This window comes from Bos mutus, chromosome 24 (assembly GCF_027580195.1).
Source record: "Bos mutus isolate GX-2022 chromosome 24, NWIPB_WYAK_1.1, whole genome shotgun sequence".
Lineage (NCBI taxonomy): Eukaryota > Metazoa > Chordata > Mammalia > Artiodactyla > Bovidae > Bos > Bos mutus.
The window spans coordinates 30,823,844-30,838,994 of record NC_091640.1 but is presented as its reverse complement, the minus strand read 5'-3'; the positions used below and the strand labels follow the sequence as shown (position 1 = coordinate 30,838,994).

The following is a 15,151-nucleotide window of genomic DNA, read 5'->3' as shown; positions in this document are numbered from 1 at the left end:
TATAATAGTCTCCAGTTTCATCCACCTCATTAGAACTGATTCAAATGTATTCTTTTTAATGGCTGAGTAATACTCCATTGTGTATATGTACCACAGCTTTCTTATCCATTCATCTGCTGATGGACATCTAGGTTGCTTCCATGTCCTGGCTATTATAAACAGTGCTGCGATGAACATTGGGGTACACGTGTCTCTTTCCCTTCTGGTTTCCTCAGTGTGTATGCCCAGCAGTGGGATTGCTGGATCATAAGGCAGTTCTATTTCCAGTTTTTAAGGAATCTCCACACTGTTCTCCATAGTGGCTGTACTAATTTGCATTCCCACCAACAGTGTAAGAGGGTTCCCTTTTCTCCACACCCTCTCCAGCATTTATTATTTGTAGACTTTTGGATCACAGCCATTCTGACTGGTGTGAAATGGTACCTCATAGTGGTTTTGATTTGCATTTCTCTGATAAAGAGTGATGTTGAACATCTTTTCAAGTGTTTGTTAGCCATCTGTATGTCTTCTTTGGAGAAATGTCTATTTAGATCTTTGGCCCATTTTTTGATTGGGTCATTTATTTTTCTGGAGTTGAGCTGTAGGAGTTGCTTGTATATTTTTGAGATTAGTTGTTTGTCGGTTGCTTCATTTGCTATTATTTTCTCCCATTCTGAAGGCTGTCTTTTCACCTTGCTAATAGTTTCCTTTGATGTGCAGAAGCTTTTAAGTTTAATTAGGTCCCATTTGTTTATTTTTGCTTTTATTTCCAATATTCTGGGAGGTGGGTCATAGAGGATCCTGCTGTGATGTATGTCAGAGAGTGTTTTGCCTATGTTCTCCTCTAGGAGTTTTATAGTTTCTGGTCTTATGTTGAGATCTTTAATCCATTTTGAGTTTATTTTTGTATATGGTGTTAGAAAGTGTTCTAGTTTCATTCTTTTACAAGTGGTTGACCAGATTTCCCAGCACCACTTGTTAAAGAGATTGTCTTTAATCCACTGTATATTCTTGCCTCCTTTGTCAAAGATAAGGTGTCCATATGTGTGTGGATTTATCTCTGGGCTTTCTATTTTGTTCCATTGATCTATATTTCTGTCTTTGTGCCAGTACCATACTGTCTTGATAACTGTGGCTTTGTAGTAGAGCCTGAAGTCAGGTAGGTTGATTCCTCCAGTTCCATTTTTCTTTCTCAAGATCGCTTTGGCTATTCGAGGTTTTTGTATTTCCATACAAATTGTGAAATTATTTGTTCTAGCTCTGTGAAGAATACTGTTGGTAGCTTGATAGGGATTGCATTGAATCTATAAATTGCTTTGGGTAGTATACTCATTTTCACTATATTGATTCTTCCAATCCATGAACATGGTATATTTCTCCATCTATTAGTGTCCTCTTTGATTTCTTTCACCAGTGTTTTATAGTTTTTTCTATATATAGGTCTTTAGTTTCTTTAGGTAGATATATTCCTAAGTATTTTATTCTCTTCAAGGCAATGGTGAGTGGAATTGTTTCCTTAATTTCTCTTTCTGTTTTCTCATTATTAGTGTATAGGAATGCAAGGGATTTCTGTGTGTTGATTTTATATCCTGCAACTTTACTATAATCATTGATTAGTTCTAGTAATTTTCTGGTGGAGTCTTTAGGGTTTTCTATGTAGAGGATCATGTCATCTGCAAATAGTGAGAGTTTTACTTCTTCTTTTCCAATTTGGATTCCTTTTATTTCTTTTTCTGCTCTGATTGCTGTAGCCAAAACTTCCAAAACTATGTTGAATAGTAATGGTGAAAGTGGGCACCCTTGTTTTGTTCCTGACTTTAGAGGAAATGCTTTCAATTTTTCACCATTGAGGATAATGTTTGCTGTGGGTTTGTCATATATAGCTTTTATTATGTTGAGGTATGTTCCTTCTATTCCTGCTTTCTGGAGAGTTTTTATCATAAATGGGTGTTGAATTTTGTCAAAGGCTTTCTCTGCATCTATTGAGATAATCATATGGTTTTTGTTTTCAATTTGTTAATGTGGTGTATTACACTGATTGATTTGCGGATATTGAAGAATCCTTGCATCCCTGGGATAAAGCCCACTTGGTCATGGTGTATGATCTTTTTAATGTGTTGTTGGATTCTGATTGCTAGAATTTTGTTTAGGATTTTTGCATCTATGTTCATCAGTGATATTGGCCTATAGTTTTCTTTTTTTGTGGCATCTTTGTCAGGTTTTGGTATTAGGGTGATGGTGGCCTCATAGAATGAGTTTGGAAGTTTACCTTCCTCTGCAATTTTCTGGAAGAGTTTGAGCAGGATAGGTGTTAGCTCTTCTCTAAATTTTTGGTAGAATTCAGCTGTGAAGCCGTCTGGACCTGGGCTTTTGTTTGCTGGAAGATTTTTGATTACAGTTTCAATTTCCATGCTTGTGATGGGTCTGTTAAGGTTTTCTATTTCTTCCTGGTCGAGTTTTGGAAAGTTGTACTTTTCTAAGAATTTGTCCATTTCTTCCTCGTTGTCCATTTTATTGGCATATAATTGTTGATAATAGTCTCTTATGATCCTTTGTATTTCTATGTTGTCTGTTGTGATCTCTCCACTGTCATTTCTAATTTTATTGATTTGATTTTTCTCCTTTTGTTTCTTGATGAGTCTGGCTAATGGTTTGTCAATTTTATTTATCCTTTCAAAGAACCAGCTTTTGGCTTTGTTGATTTTTGCTATGGTCTCTTTTGTTTCTTTTGCATTTATTTCTGCTCTAATTTTTAAGATTTCTTTCCTTCTACTAACCCTGGGGTTCTTCATTTCTTCCTTTTCTAGTTGTTTGAGGTGTAGAGTTAGGTTATTTATTTGACTTTTTCTTGTTTCTTGAGGTGTGCCTGTATTGCTATGAACTTTCCCCTTAGGACTGCTTTTACTGTGTCCCACAGGTTTTGGGTTGTTGTGTTTTCATTTTCATTCGTTTCTATGCAAATTTTGATTTCTTTTTGATTTCTTCTGTGATTTGTTTGTTATTCAGCAGCGTGTTGTTCAGCCTCCATATGTTGGAATTTTTAATAGTTTTTCTCCTGTAATTGAGATCTAATCTTACTGCATTGTGGTCAGAAAAGATGCTTGGAATGATTTCTATTTTTTTGATTTACCAAGGCTAGCTTTTATGGCCCAGGATGTGATCTATCCTGGAGAAGGTTCCATGTGCGCTTGAGAAAAAGGTGAAATTCATTGTTTTGGGATGAAATGTCCTATAGATATCAATTAGGTCTAACTGGTCTATTGTATCGTTTAAAGTTTGTGTTTCCTTATTAATTTTCTGTTTAGTTGATCTATCCATAGGTGTGAGTGGGGTATTAAAGTCTCCCACTATTATTGTGTTATTGTTAATTTCTCCTTTCATACTTGTTAGCATTTGTCTTACATACTGCGGTGCTCCCGTGTTGGGTGCATATATATTTATAAACAATTTTGTTTAAAAAGAGAAAATATCTCAGCTTACGTGTATAAAATCAAGCTGGAAGGAATGTATCAAACCTTCTTAACAAGTGTTACATGTGAGAGATGATATTAGGAAAATTGTACACTTAATATACTTTTGCTAATACCTGAATGATTTAATACAAATGACTTTTTAAAATGAAAAGGCAGCAATTTAGCCATACATATTCTGAGATGATTTTTCATTCATTGTTAACACTGAGAATACAAAATTTCCAGAGCAGGAAGAATCCTGGTACCAAGGTGTTGCTTTAAAAAGTATTTATCTTTTAGAGATATTTATTGAAAGAATGAAAGGACATAGTGTTGGCTTCAATTTGTGGGTGGGTGTAAAGACAACACAAGACTGGCCAGGAATTAGTGCCTCAGTCAGATTTCTGGTACACGAAGATCCTCATACCTTTCTCCACACACACAGAAAACGCCATTGAAAACAAAACCAAAAACAATTTGCCATCAAAGCTGTACAGAATACTAACATATTTTCAAATGACTAAACTAGCACAGTTAAATATTTTTAAATGTTGATCAGTAACTGCCCTGCTCTTCTTAGTAATGTTTTTCTTCTGAATTTCATGGGACAGTATGATATTTCTTCATAATAATCCATTTTGCTAAAACGAAATTTCCAGTTTTAGAATATATGGTCTATACGGTGATGTCAAACTTGGTAGGAAGCTACTGGTAAAGTTATTCAGCTTACTAGGTATCAAAGGAGTAAGGTAATTTTTGTCACCACCAATTAAAAACTTCTACGAAACAGGACTGTTATAAAACAATTAAACCTTGCAAATGTGGTAGTCTCCAGGAAGAAAGTCCTGGAGGAAATTCTGCTTATTAAAATTGCAATTTTAGTTTCCATTAAAAGGAGAATAAGACAACAGAAGATGGGTTGGCAAGACAAATTATTTCTTAATGTCAGTTGAGCTTATTTCAAATGAGATAACATATCTACACCAGGTTGGGTTCAGCACAATTTCATCTCCTCAACTCATTTATCTAATTCAGTCATCTTGATTATAGCCTCATGGACTTCATTTTCAGAGAAAGAATTCCATAACAAACAGCCCACACAACATGCTGATTACTGAACAGTTAATTCTAATTAACTTGGGCATGACAAGAGAATTTCGATAGTCCTAGAATACAAATATAGTCTGCTTATACTAGACTAACTTATATAAAAAACCCACAGCACAGTCTCCAGACAGAACAAGAGAGTCAAAGAGATCTAATTTAAAAAAACAAATGAGAAAATTAAAATCACAAATAATTTATTCTTCTGTTAGAGTTGATACAGTTTTAAATAGCAACAAAGTACACAGTGGTGGAAAATTGGCACAGAACCTAAAAGCATTTCAGTCACAATAAGGCTGTCCATGCTTTATCTGTTCAAACTTGATGTCCATTTTCTACTGACCATGTTGAAAAAAGCCTTATTCAGACCTTAAAACACGCGCACACTCTCTTTCATACACACAGAGACACATTAAAATTTTTCCTTTTGGTTACAGTATGTTGAGAACAGTACATTTTGCTTTTTCAAATTTATGGCACCCCTTCTGTTTTGTTTCCAGTTGTAAGTGGGAAAAAACAATCCAATTATAAAGAATATACCTTATTCCCTGGGCACAGGCAACTGTGATGAAAATAGCAACTTACCTTTGGGCTAGATGTTTTCAGATTATGCTTAAATAATTGTGGTTATAAACTTCTCAATGCATGATTTCCTGCCCAATGCAAAATTCCTGAACTCAGCTCAAACAATCAGGCACAGGACAGTCTCAAGTATGATTAAATAGACCATGCTAATAAAACACAGTGATCTGAAATGCAACCTCTATGCTTTTAATATAGATCAGAATAAACCTCATCAGCAAGCATTTTCCTAAACATCTCTGTGTTCTATTAACCAACATAAAAAAGGGGAAAACGTAAAAGTATTCCTTTATAAATGGCATTATTTCCAGTCAAGAAAAGTTGAAAGGAAGGTTTATAAAGTCTCCTGAACTATTCTTATTATAGAAACCAATTATCCTTCTCATGTTAAAAAATAAAATGCATCATTGTTGACTCTTCTTTGATATCACTTATAAAATGTTCTGATATTACTTACTAGTGATTAGTCAAACAAGGTAAAATCAAAACTTTCAGGTTCAGTTATTGCTGTTTTAGGAGAAGACTTACATGAAACTGTTAACCAAGATTCTTCAGATCCCACATGAAGTAATTCTTATTGCCTCACATTTTAAAACAGAATTATAAATGATCTTTTATAAAAAGGTTTTTGTCCACAAAACTGGAAAGCTTTTTTAAAAAACGCCTTTTTACTCAAAACTGTACCACAGTGCCCCTGATTAGCTAAGAGAGGAAAGGGGTCTGAACGTCCTCTGAAGAACCCAGTGGTAGACACGTGGGAGCTTTGTCTCCCCCTCGCCTTCAGCTTCACAGAACCCCACGTTCAGACTAGCACAATCAAGCATCCAACGTGCTCCCATCCCCAGCAACAGAGGATCTGATTCTGTCCAGCGCGTAGTGTACCGCCTTGCATATTCACCACATGAAATAAACATAATATACAAAATATTGCTGCTGTAAAAAGTGTACATTTCCCTCTTCCCCTTACAAAAGAATCTATGGAAAAGTATTAAATTCCCTTAACCTTCATAAACATACAAAGCTGTTCACACCTTTCAGTCTGTAACAGTCCGTTTGAAACGCAGTTCCGAAATCATTGCAAATTGGGTATGTCATTGTATTTTCTGTCCAATGTTGCCATCTAGAGTAGACATGTGAAATCAAGAGTATTTTTGAGCTACTAAAGCCTTTTTATAACTAAGCCACACAGGCTGCTTACGGATGAAACAGCCGCTTATCCACAAGGTTTTTCCAAAAACTAGATGGAATGGAAGGGTCTCTTCACAGGAAGGAGTCCACAGTGCTGAGGCGACAATATGGCTGCTAGCAGATTCTGGCTACTGGAATGGAAGTATCTTCATTGCTGGTAGTTTCCATACTGCCCCTGAAAGATAAATTTTAAAACGTAATGAGATGATCATTTGACCATAATAGTTTGCACAGAAAATCACAAGTCAGTCTTTATAGTGTCATATGGCAAAACCAGCTACTTTCAAAACATACAGAAATTGTTCTGTATTTAGGTATACAGTATCTCTGTAATTTTTTTCTGATATCACATTCAACTGCAAATGGATTTCCAAGTCTTTGAGCCTAGAACAGCACATAATGAGAATTTAAGTTTCTGGTGAATTTTGATGAACTGAAGTGATCAGGAATGAGTGAGAAGTTCTGGCTCTAAACTCTGCCATGGTGTATATCAGTGTATAAATTATATGCTAATATACAAAGTCTGTAACTGTTTGGATTATTGTAATAACTTATGTATTAACACCAAGTTAGGATAAGTACCAAGGATGAAGAGATATCTGGGAGATAAGGGGCATAGAACCTTATAGCCTGTCTATAGAATTTGGGCCTTTCCCTGAGGCCAGTGAGGTATCAGCAGACATATTCAGGTAGGCAGCTGGTACATAAAATCAAAGAAAGACTGTTTATCTTTTGTTGCTTTTAATAAGGTAGGTTTGAAGGGCCTATAGGCTGACAGCAAGGGAAAGAAAATAAAGTATAGATATAAAACAGGTAATGAATGAAACAGTAACATTCTACAAGGGAGGTAAACAATGTCCAGTATACAACTGTTAAAGCAGGTTTTTAGAAAAGAGAAGGAAAATCTTTTTCTCCAAAAAAGAAAGGTAGAAGAAAAGAGAGACCAGAAAAAATTTACTTTAATAAAATGTCTTAAATGTGTTTTAAAAAGATGCTCATAAAAGCACTTATTTTCCAAAAACAGTATTCACTGGGAGCTCATAATCAGCTGTTTCCTCTGGCTAAACATCCCCCTCTAAGTCCTATTAATTATATCAAGAAAGTATTCTAGAGTTAAAATCCTCCTATACCGTTAAGTAGTACCCTAAAAATTTACACTTCCATAGAAGCAGATATACTTGAAAATCTGCTGAATAGCACTATATCTGAGCAGATAATGCACTATAAATAGAATTAAGGTTTTAAAAATATTGAGGTATTTTACATAATTATATTCAGAACAATTTAAAGTCAGAGCTCATCTTAAAATATGTGTAGGGCTTCCAGGGTGGTCCAGTGGTTAAGAATCCAACTGCCAACTCAGGGACACGAGTTTGATCCCTGCTCTGGGAAGATCCCACATGCCAGGGAGCTAGTAAGCCCATGTGCCACAACTACTGAGCCCATGCTCTGCAACAAGAGAAGCCCACAGACCACAAAGAGCAGCCCCACTTGCCACAACTAGAGAAACCCCCACACAGCAATGAAGCCTCACACAGCCAAAAAATAAACAGGCCATGAAAAAAAACAACATTATAAAAAGAAATATTTATAGGTAGGATTTGCTTTATAAAATAGGATGGGACATATATAAAACAACATTGGTAAAATGTTGATATTTGTTGCAGTTGGTTTGTGGGTATACAGGGATTCATGAGGTTCTTCCCTGCTGTTTTTGTTTAAAAATTCCTATATGCTGTGCTTAATCATTCAGTTGTGTTCAACTCTTTGCAACCCCATGTGTCCATGGTGATTCTCCAGACAAGAATATTGGAGTGGGTTGGCGTGCCCTCCTCCAGGGCATCTTCCCAACCCAGGGATCAAACCCAGGTCTTCTGCACTGCAGGTGGATTCTTTACTGTCTGAGCCACCAGAGAAGCACAAAAACTCCTATAGTACAAAGTTTAAAATAAGAAATGCGTAGTGTACAGGAATATTAAGTTTAAGTCCCAACTCTATTGTTAATTTTTTGAGATGCAGATTCTTCACCTATAAGGTGGGGACCATAACCTATTCATCTCTGGATCTCATTTTTCTGTTTAAGATTACACAAGTTCTACCTCATTTGTTTGCCAGGACACTCAAATAAGAGAGGACATGAAAAAGCGCTTTCAAAAATTACAAAAAAATTAGAAATAAGCAAGTCTTAATGCTGGAAGGAAATGCTCTCCTAGTGAATGTGTATAATGAGATAGTAATGATGAAAGCAAGTGGCACATGTTATGAATGACGTGAATGCAGAAGAGAGGTAAAAACTGATGTGCTATATAAACAGAAGTTATAATCTATCTACTGTAATATGAATTAATGATAGGGACTAGGTCTTATCCATTCTTAGTCCCCAAGTATTGATGAGTGCCTAACACATAAGACTTCTTCAATACTGTATGGCAAATATGATATTCAAGCAATTACAAACGTTTACTGAGCAAATATTATATGCTCAGCACTGTAAGAAATTTTAAAAATGGGGAAAATCAGATTTACAAATAAAGTGTAGTTACAGAACAAGTTCTATAAGCATTCAGAAAGGAAAAGGTTAACACAACTAAAATTATTTTAAAAATATTTCACAGAGACTGTGTGCCTTAATAGTAAAATCTGAATAGCAGAGAAAAGAAAAAAGGGGCAATTCAAATAGCAGACATAGCTAAAGCAAAAGTGGAGAAAAAATGGTTAAAAATGCTTAGGGAACTGGAGAATAAAAAAGAATGTACCATAATAAGGAGTAGAAGCTATTGATTATTTGGTAACACACAGCTTGAAGTAATAGATGTAAGAAGTCTGACTAATATCAATAATAGCTAACTGTTAATATATCTCAATAAGATCTTAATTACCATATGTCAAACACCATAATAAGTGCTTTGTGTTCATCTGTTACCTATGCAGTATACATATCTCCATTTTATAGATGAAGAAACTGAAGCCCTGAAAATTTAAGTAACTTGATCTAGACTTAATCACTTTGCTAGGATAAAATCAAATCACAAGCAAGCCCCCACAAATACTGTATATTTACAACCATTAGCAAATTCTAGGGTTAAAAATAAGGGTTTTGCAGCCGGAAATCTATTTCTAGTTTTAACTCTCCTGCTTAACAGTTTCTTGGTCTTGAGGCCAGTTACCTACCTTCCCTTTCTTGATTTTCTCATCTGACAAGTGAGGATAATTATAATTCCTGCTTCAAAAAGTTATTCAAGAAGAAGAGCATGAAGATGTTCTGCACACAGCTGGTGTGGCTGGAGGCAGCCTGGTACAAGGAAGGGTCCAATCACTGGGTCTCTAGTTGACTACTCAGGACTTACCACCCAGCTCGACCACTTCTCACCTCTGTCATCTTGGGTCAATCATTTCTACTCTCTAAGCCTCGGCATAGCATCTCTCTCTTTGCCTCTTCAATTTTTCTTTTCCTTTTTTAAATTACAAAATTCCTCTGACTAGAGTAAAGAATGAATGGGAAAGGATGCAAGAAGATAGCATGGGAGAATCCTTCATCCGGTGATGAAGTTAGGACATATTAATGGTCTAAACAAAGATACGGCACTTTTAGAAGTGGATGGATACAAGAATGTTAGAGGAGACCAGGCTAACAAGATTCTGTCATTTACTAGATGGAGAGAGGGAGATGGAGAAAGACATAAGTACAAATGTGGCACACGGCTTTCTAACTTGGCAACAGTACCTATCTCTGACAGACAACACTGAAAGGAGGAATGTGTGGCACAGAGATTATGAATGTTTTGGTTATATGAAACTGATATGCTATTTCTAACTGCAGATGACTATTAAGCGCCTGATGTTCAAAAGAGAAAGTCAGACTAGAAATAGAGACTTGACAGTCAACAGCACGATAAACTGAAACCCTGTGAGTAAATGAGTTTTCTAGAGAGTGTATGGTGTGAGAGTCCCTAGATTGAACAATAACTGAGTAATATAAACTATCTTTAAATTTCTCTTTTTCATTCACCTAATCCTAAAAAGGTCTTAAAATTACTGTCAGAATACTTTTTAGAGGTTTCTTTATTCTTATGATCACAATTCAGATTTAGGAAGTAATGGCCTTATATGTTCACTTACCACATTTACTGACTACTCAATGTGTTCCCTCCTGGAAGAAAAACTATGACAAACCTAGACAGCATATTAAAAAGCAGAGACACTACTTTGCAAACAAAGGTCCATACAGTCAAAACTATGGCTTTTCCAGTAGTCATGTAGGGATGTGAGAGTTGGACCATAAAGAAAGCTAAGCACCAAAGAACTAATGCTTCTGAATTCTGGTACTGGAGAAGACTCTTGAGAGTCCCTTGGACTGCAAAGAGATCAAACCAGTCAATCCTAAAGGAAATCAATCCTGAATATTCATTGGAGGGACTGATGCTGAAGCTGAAGCTCTAATACTCTGGCCACCTGATAAGAAGAGCTGACTCACTGAAAAAGACCCCGATGCTGGGCAAGATTGAAGGCAGGAGGAGAAGGGGACAACAAGAGGACAAGATGGCTGGATGGCATCACAAACTCAGTGGACATGAGTCTGAGCAAGCTCCAGGAGACAGTGAAGGACGGGGAAGCCTGGTGTGCTGCAGTGCGTGTGGTCACAAAGAGTTGGACACACCTGAGCAACTGAACAACACTAACAACAGCAACGTGTCCCACAGGCGGTGGAGACTCAACAGGGATAAAAACAGACATGGTGAAGTCTTTGAAGAACTGACAGTCTAGGGAAGAGAGTATGATAATCAACAATAACTACATGTGTCACATGGAGATAAGTGCTATGCTAGAAATAAAAGCATCTAACATAGTATTTAATGAAACTTTCCTGCTAAGATCAGAAACCAAGCAGAGATGTCCCCTCACACCACTCTTCCTCAACATGGTACTGAAATTCCTAGCTTAGGCAATTAGAAAAAGAAATAAAGATACACAAATTGGAAAAGAAGAAATAAAACTGTCTGTTTGCAGATGACATGACTGACTCGGGAGAAAATCCCAAAGAAGCAACAATAAAAAAAAACCTCCTGAAACTAATAAGCAAGGTTGCAGGATACAAGGTTAAGACAGAAAATTCCCCTACACACTAGCAGCTGAGAGAGTCAACTGCTAGGCAGGTTGATAAGAAGTCCAGGGTCCCCAAGGAGGAGAGAGGGGTCTGGAATTCTCAAGAAGGAAAGGACAAACGTCTTTTTTTTCCGTCTATGTTCCTTAGTCTGAGTCATAAAACATTTTTTTCTTTAAGCCTGGAACTGATGATTACACAACAAACAGCTTGGTTTAAACTCTGTACTAAGGATTATATAACAACTTATCCTGCTTGAGGACAGTTTCTCCTTCCTGAAAATCTTCTGACTAATCCTGGTATCTTAGAATGTATATTATGGGAGTGGGCCTGGTAAAATCTTTCTGTTGTTAACTTCTAATCCTATTATCTTAAAATGTAAACTGTGGGAGTGGGTCTGGTAAAATTTTTACAACTTGAGACATTCTTTTGATTTACTGTAATAACCAACTTAAAAAGTATATAACTCCCTTGCTAACACTAGTGAGGGGGCACTCTCTGCCCCCCTTCTGATGTCTGTGTCAGAAGCTTTCTCTGTCCCTTTTTATACTTTAATAAAACTCTGCTACACAAAAGCTCTTGAGTCATCAAGCCTGGTCTCTGGTCCTAAAGCTAAATCTTCTTCGGAGATCATGAATCTCACACCATTCACCCTAAGCTACCACAATGAGCAAGAGGAATTTGAAATTAAAAACAATACCACCTACATAAGAATTCTCCCCCACAAGTTAAACTCTTAGGTATAAATCTAATAAAATATACATAGAATTGCATCAGGAAAACTTAAAAAGTAATAAAAGAAATCAAAGAACTTAATAAATGTAGAGATGTTCCATGTTCATGGATAGCAAACCCAGTATTGTTGAGATATAGGAGTTCTTCCTAACTTGATCTAAAGATTCAACCCAATTCCAACCAAAATCTTAGCAAGTTACTTTTGGATACTGACAATGTAATTATAAAATATATATGGAACGGCAGAAGACCCAGAATAACCATAGAATACTGGAGGAGACAACAAAGACGGACAATGTTCAACTTCAAGACTTACTATCAAGCTACAGCAATTAAGACAATGTGATATTGGTAAAAGAACAGAAAAATAGATAGATGTAAGTGAATAGAGAGCCCAGAAACAGATCCACTTGGATACAGGCAACTGATCTTTGGCAAAGGAGCAAAGGAAATACAATAGTGCAAGGGTGGTCCCATTCAACAAATGGTGCTAGTTAACTGGACATCTGCATACAAAAAAGTGAGTCCAGATACAAAGCTTAACAACTAAGATTTTCCCAATTCAGAGAATTAACTTAAGTAAGAACTTGACCTCAATGTAAAATACAAAACTAATAAATCTCCTAGAAGACAACATAAGAGAAAACACAGGTGACCTTGAGTTCTGCGGTGACTTTACAGATACAACATCAAAGGTGTGATCCATGAAAGAAATAACTGATAAACTGGACTTCATTAAAATTAAAACTTTCTACCCTGAGAAAGACAATGTCAAAAAAATAAGAAAAGTCAAGAAGACAAAGCAGTTAAAAGACACATCTGATAACGACTGTTATCTAAACCATACAAAGAATTCTTACAACTCAACAATAAGAAAATGAACAACTCTACTAAAAAATGGGCCAAAGACCTGAAAAGACACCTCACCAAAGAAGATATAAGGATGGCAAATGAGCACATGAAAGGATGTCTATGTAATATGTCATTGGAGAAATGCAAAATAAAACAACAATGAGATATGCCACACACCTATTAGAATTGCCAAAATTCTGAACACTGATAACATCAAATGCTGATGAGGGTGCAGAGTGACAAGAACTCCCATTCACTGCTGGTGAGAATGCAATACTCACATTGTGGTTGACCCACACCATTACCAAGATAAAAACCAAGCTCCCCTGTACGCCTTACAAGAGTCCTCCTAACCTGGCCCTAATTTATCTCTCCACCCTTTTGCCTCTTCCTCCCCACACTTCTGCTTTACTGAGCCACATAACTTAACACTAGTCATTCATGAGTGCACTTCTTTCTGACGAGAATACCCATCTGTTCTCTACAACAAGCTGGCTAATATCTTCTCAGCCCTGGGCTCCTGCACTTATACTTCTCAAGAAACATATATCTGAGTTAAGAGCTTCCTTTCACAAAAATCTTGCCTTCCCTCATACAAGTACCTTCTCACACTACATCATATCATCTATTACTTGTCTGTATCCCACCTAGACTTAAGTTCACAAATGCAGAGTCCATATCGATCTAATTTTCCTAACATATTCCCATCTTGGCACACAAATGTTCCTCAAGAACCATTTGCTTAATGAATGATACAAGTTTAGGAGATTCAGAAACATGATGAGTCAGGAAGAAAATGATGAAGTTGAAGAAAATGGCAAGACACCCAGAGAGATGTTCTGTACACAGTTGAAAAAATGGAGCTGGAGTTGGGTTGAGAAGGGTGGGCTAAGGATACTGAAAATGCAAGACAGGAGGAATAGAGACTGAGAAAAACACCAAGCCAAGGACTGATAAAAGAAACTGATGAGGTAAAAGAAAGATGAGAAACAAGTAGAAAGTAGAAAAGGAATCACTGGAAATTAAGAGGAACAAAACAGTAGTCATGTAGAAGCTAAAAAAGACCAGTTAAGAATGAAGATAGGAACCTGAGTCAGATGCTAAAGCGAGGTCAAGGAAGATCGAGAGAGTTGCTCCATGGGCTGTAAGGACCAGGTCTGTTTCACTCATCCAGGACACAATAGTGTCCAGCACACACAGGAAATTAATAAAAATTTGTTGAATTATGGAGTAAATGACCACTTTTCAACAGCAATCCTGTGGATTAGAATGAGCCTAAATTATATCTGCTCAGGGATCTTGTCCTTAAATACTCACTAGTCAACACTTATTTTACAATTAAATAAAACTTCCCCTAATCCTGTGACTTAATCTTAGTACATTCTTTTTAATATTACTTATCTGTCCACATCCTTTTATTTTTCCCACCTAACTAAGAACTATCAGTACAAGAGGGTTGTCCACTTGAGAGAGTGTTGACGAAAGAGCTGCTCATGCCTCAGCATCTAACCAGCATTGTATATGACTTGTTCCTCAAACCAGATTGTCTCTACTGGTCCTGTAACTCTAACATTAAAAAGTAATGTATTTTAGGCAGCTTAAGTGGTGAACAGATCAGATTCTCCTCACTGTAAAGACATTAAACAAACCTGAAATCAATAAAAGAAAAAAAAAAACCCTGCCAATGTAATAAATCATCTTAATAATTTAGAGCATGTATGAGAAGATTCATAAAACAATGACCGTGGCACAGGATTATGAAGCCTGAGCAATTTACTGATGAAAAGAAGGTTTAAGAGAATACAGACATCATAGGATGAGATACACTTATACTTATCTGAAGGAAGTAGAAGGAAAGGTAACAGGGGAGATAGATTATTAATATCTGACATAATGGATATGAGTATAGGAGGCAGCAGAGAAAGGTTATGAGTATGAACTGAAAGAGAAAGGACATCGTGGCTGCTAAGGAAGTGGAGTGAATATGCTGACATGAAGCTGGGAGCCAGGGAGAGCACTGACTCAGATGGACTCCACATTTCAACAGGTCAAGTCTTGAGTAGTCTTGAACAATAAACAGGAGGGAAATAAGAGAAATCAAGGGGTTTAGAATACAGAATAATGTTTGGAAGGGCTAAGGGAAGCATGCCTGCAGGGT

At 36.5% G+C, this 15,151-nt stretch overlaps 1 protein-coding gene across 3 annotated transcripts in view; it reads right to left on the bottom strand.

The window, feature by feature from the left end:
* Positions 1-4,715: 4,715 nt before the first annotated feature.
* The window catches only part of SS18 (SS18 subunit of BAF chromatin remodeling complex), a 76,499-nt gene continuing 66,063 nt past the window's right edge, over positions 4,716-15,151 (bottom strand). For all 3 annotated transcript variants that reach the window (XM_070362044.1, XM_070362045.1, XM_070362046.1), the window contains one exon: positions 4,716-6,480. In XM_070362044.1, coding sequence (XP_070218145.1) covers positions 6,454-6,480 — 27 coding nt within the window. In that variant the 3' untranslated portion in view covers positions 4,716-6,453. The remainder of the gene's footprint in view (positions 6,481-15,151) is intronic.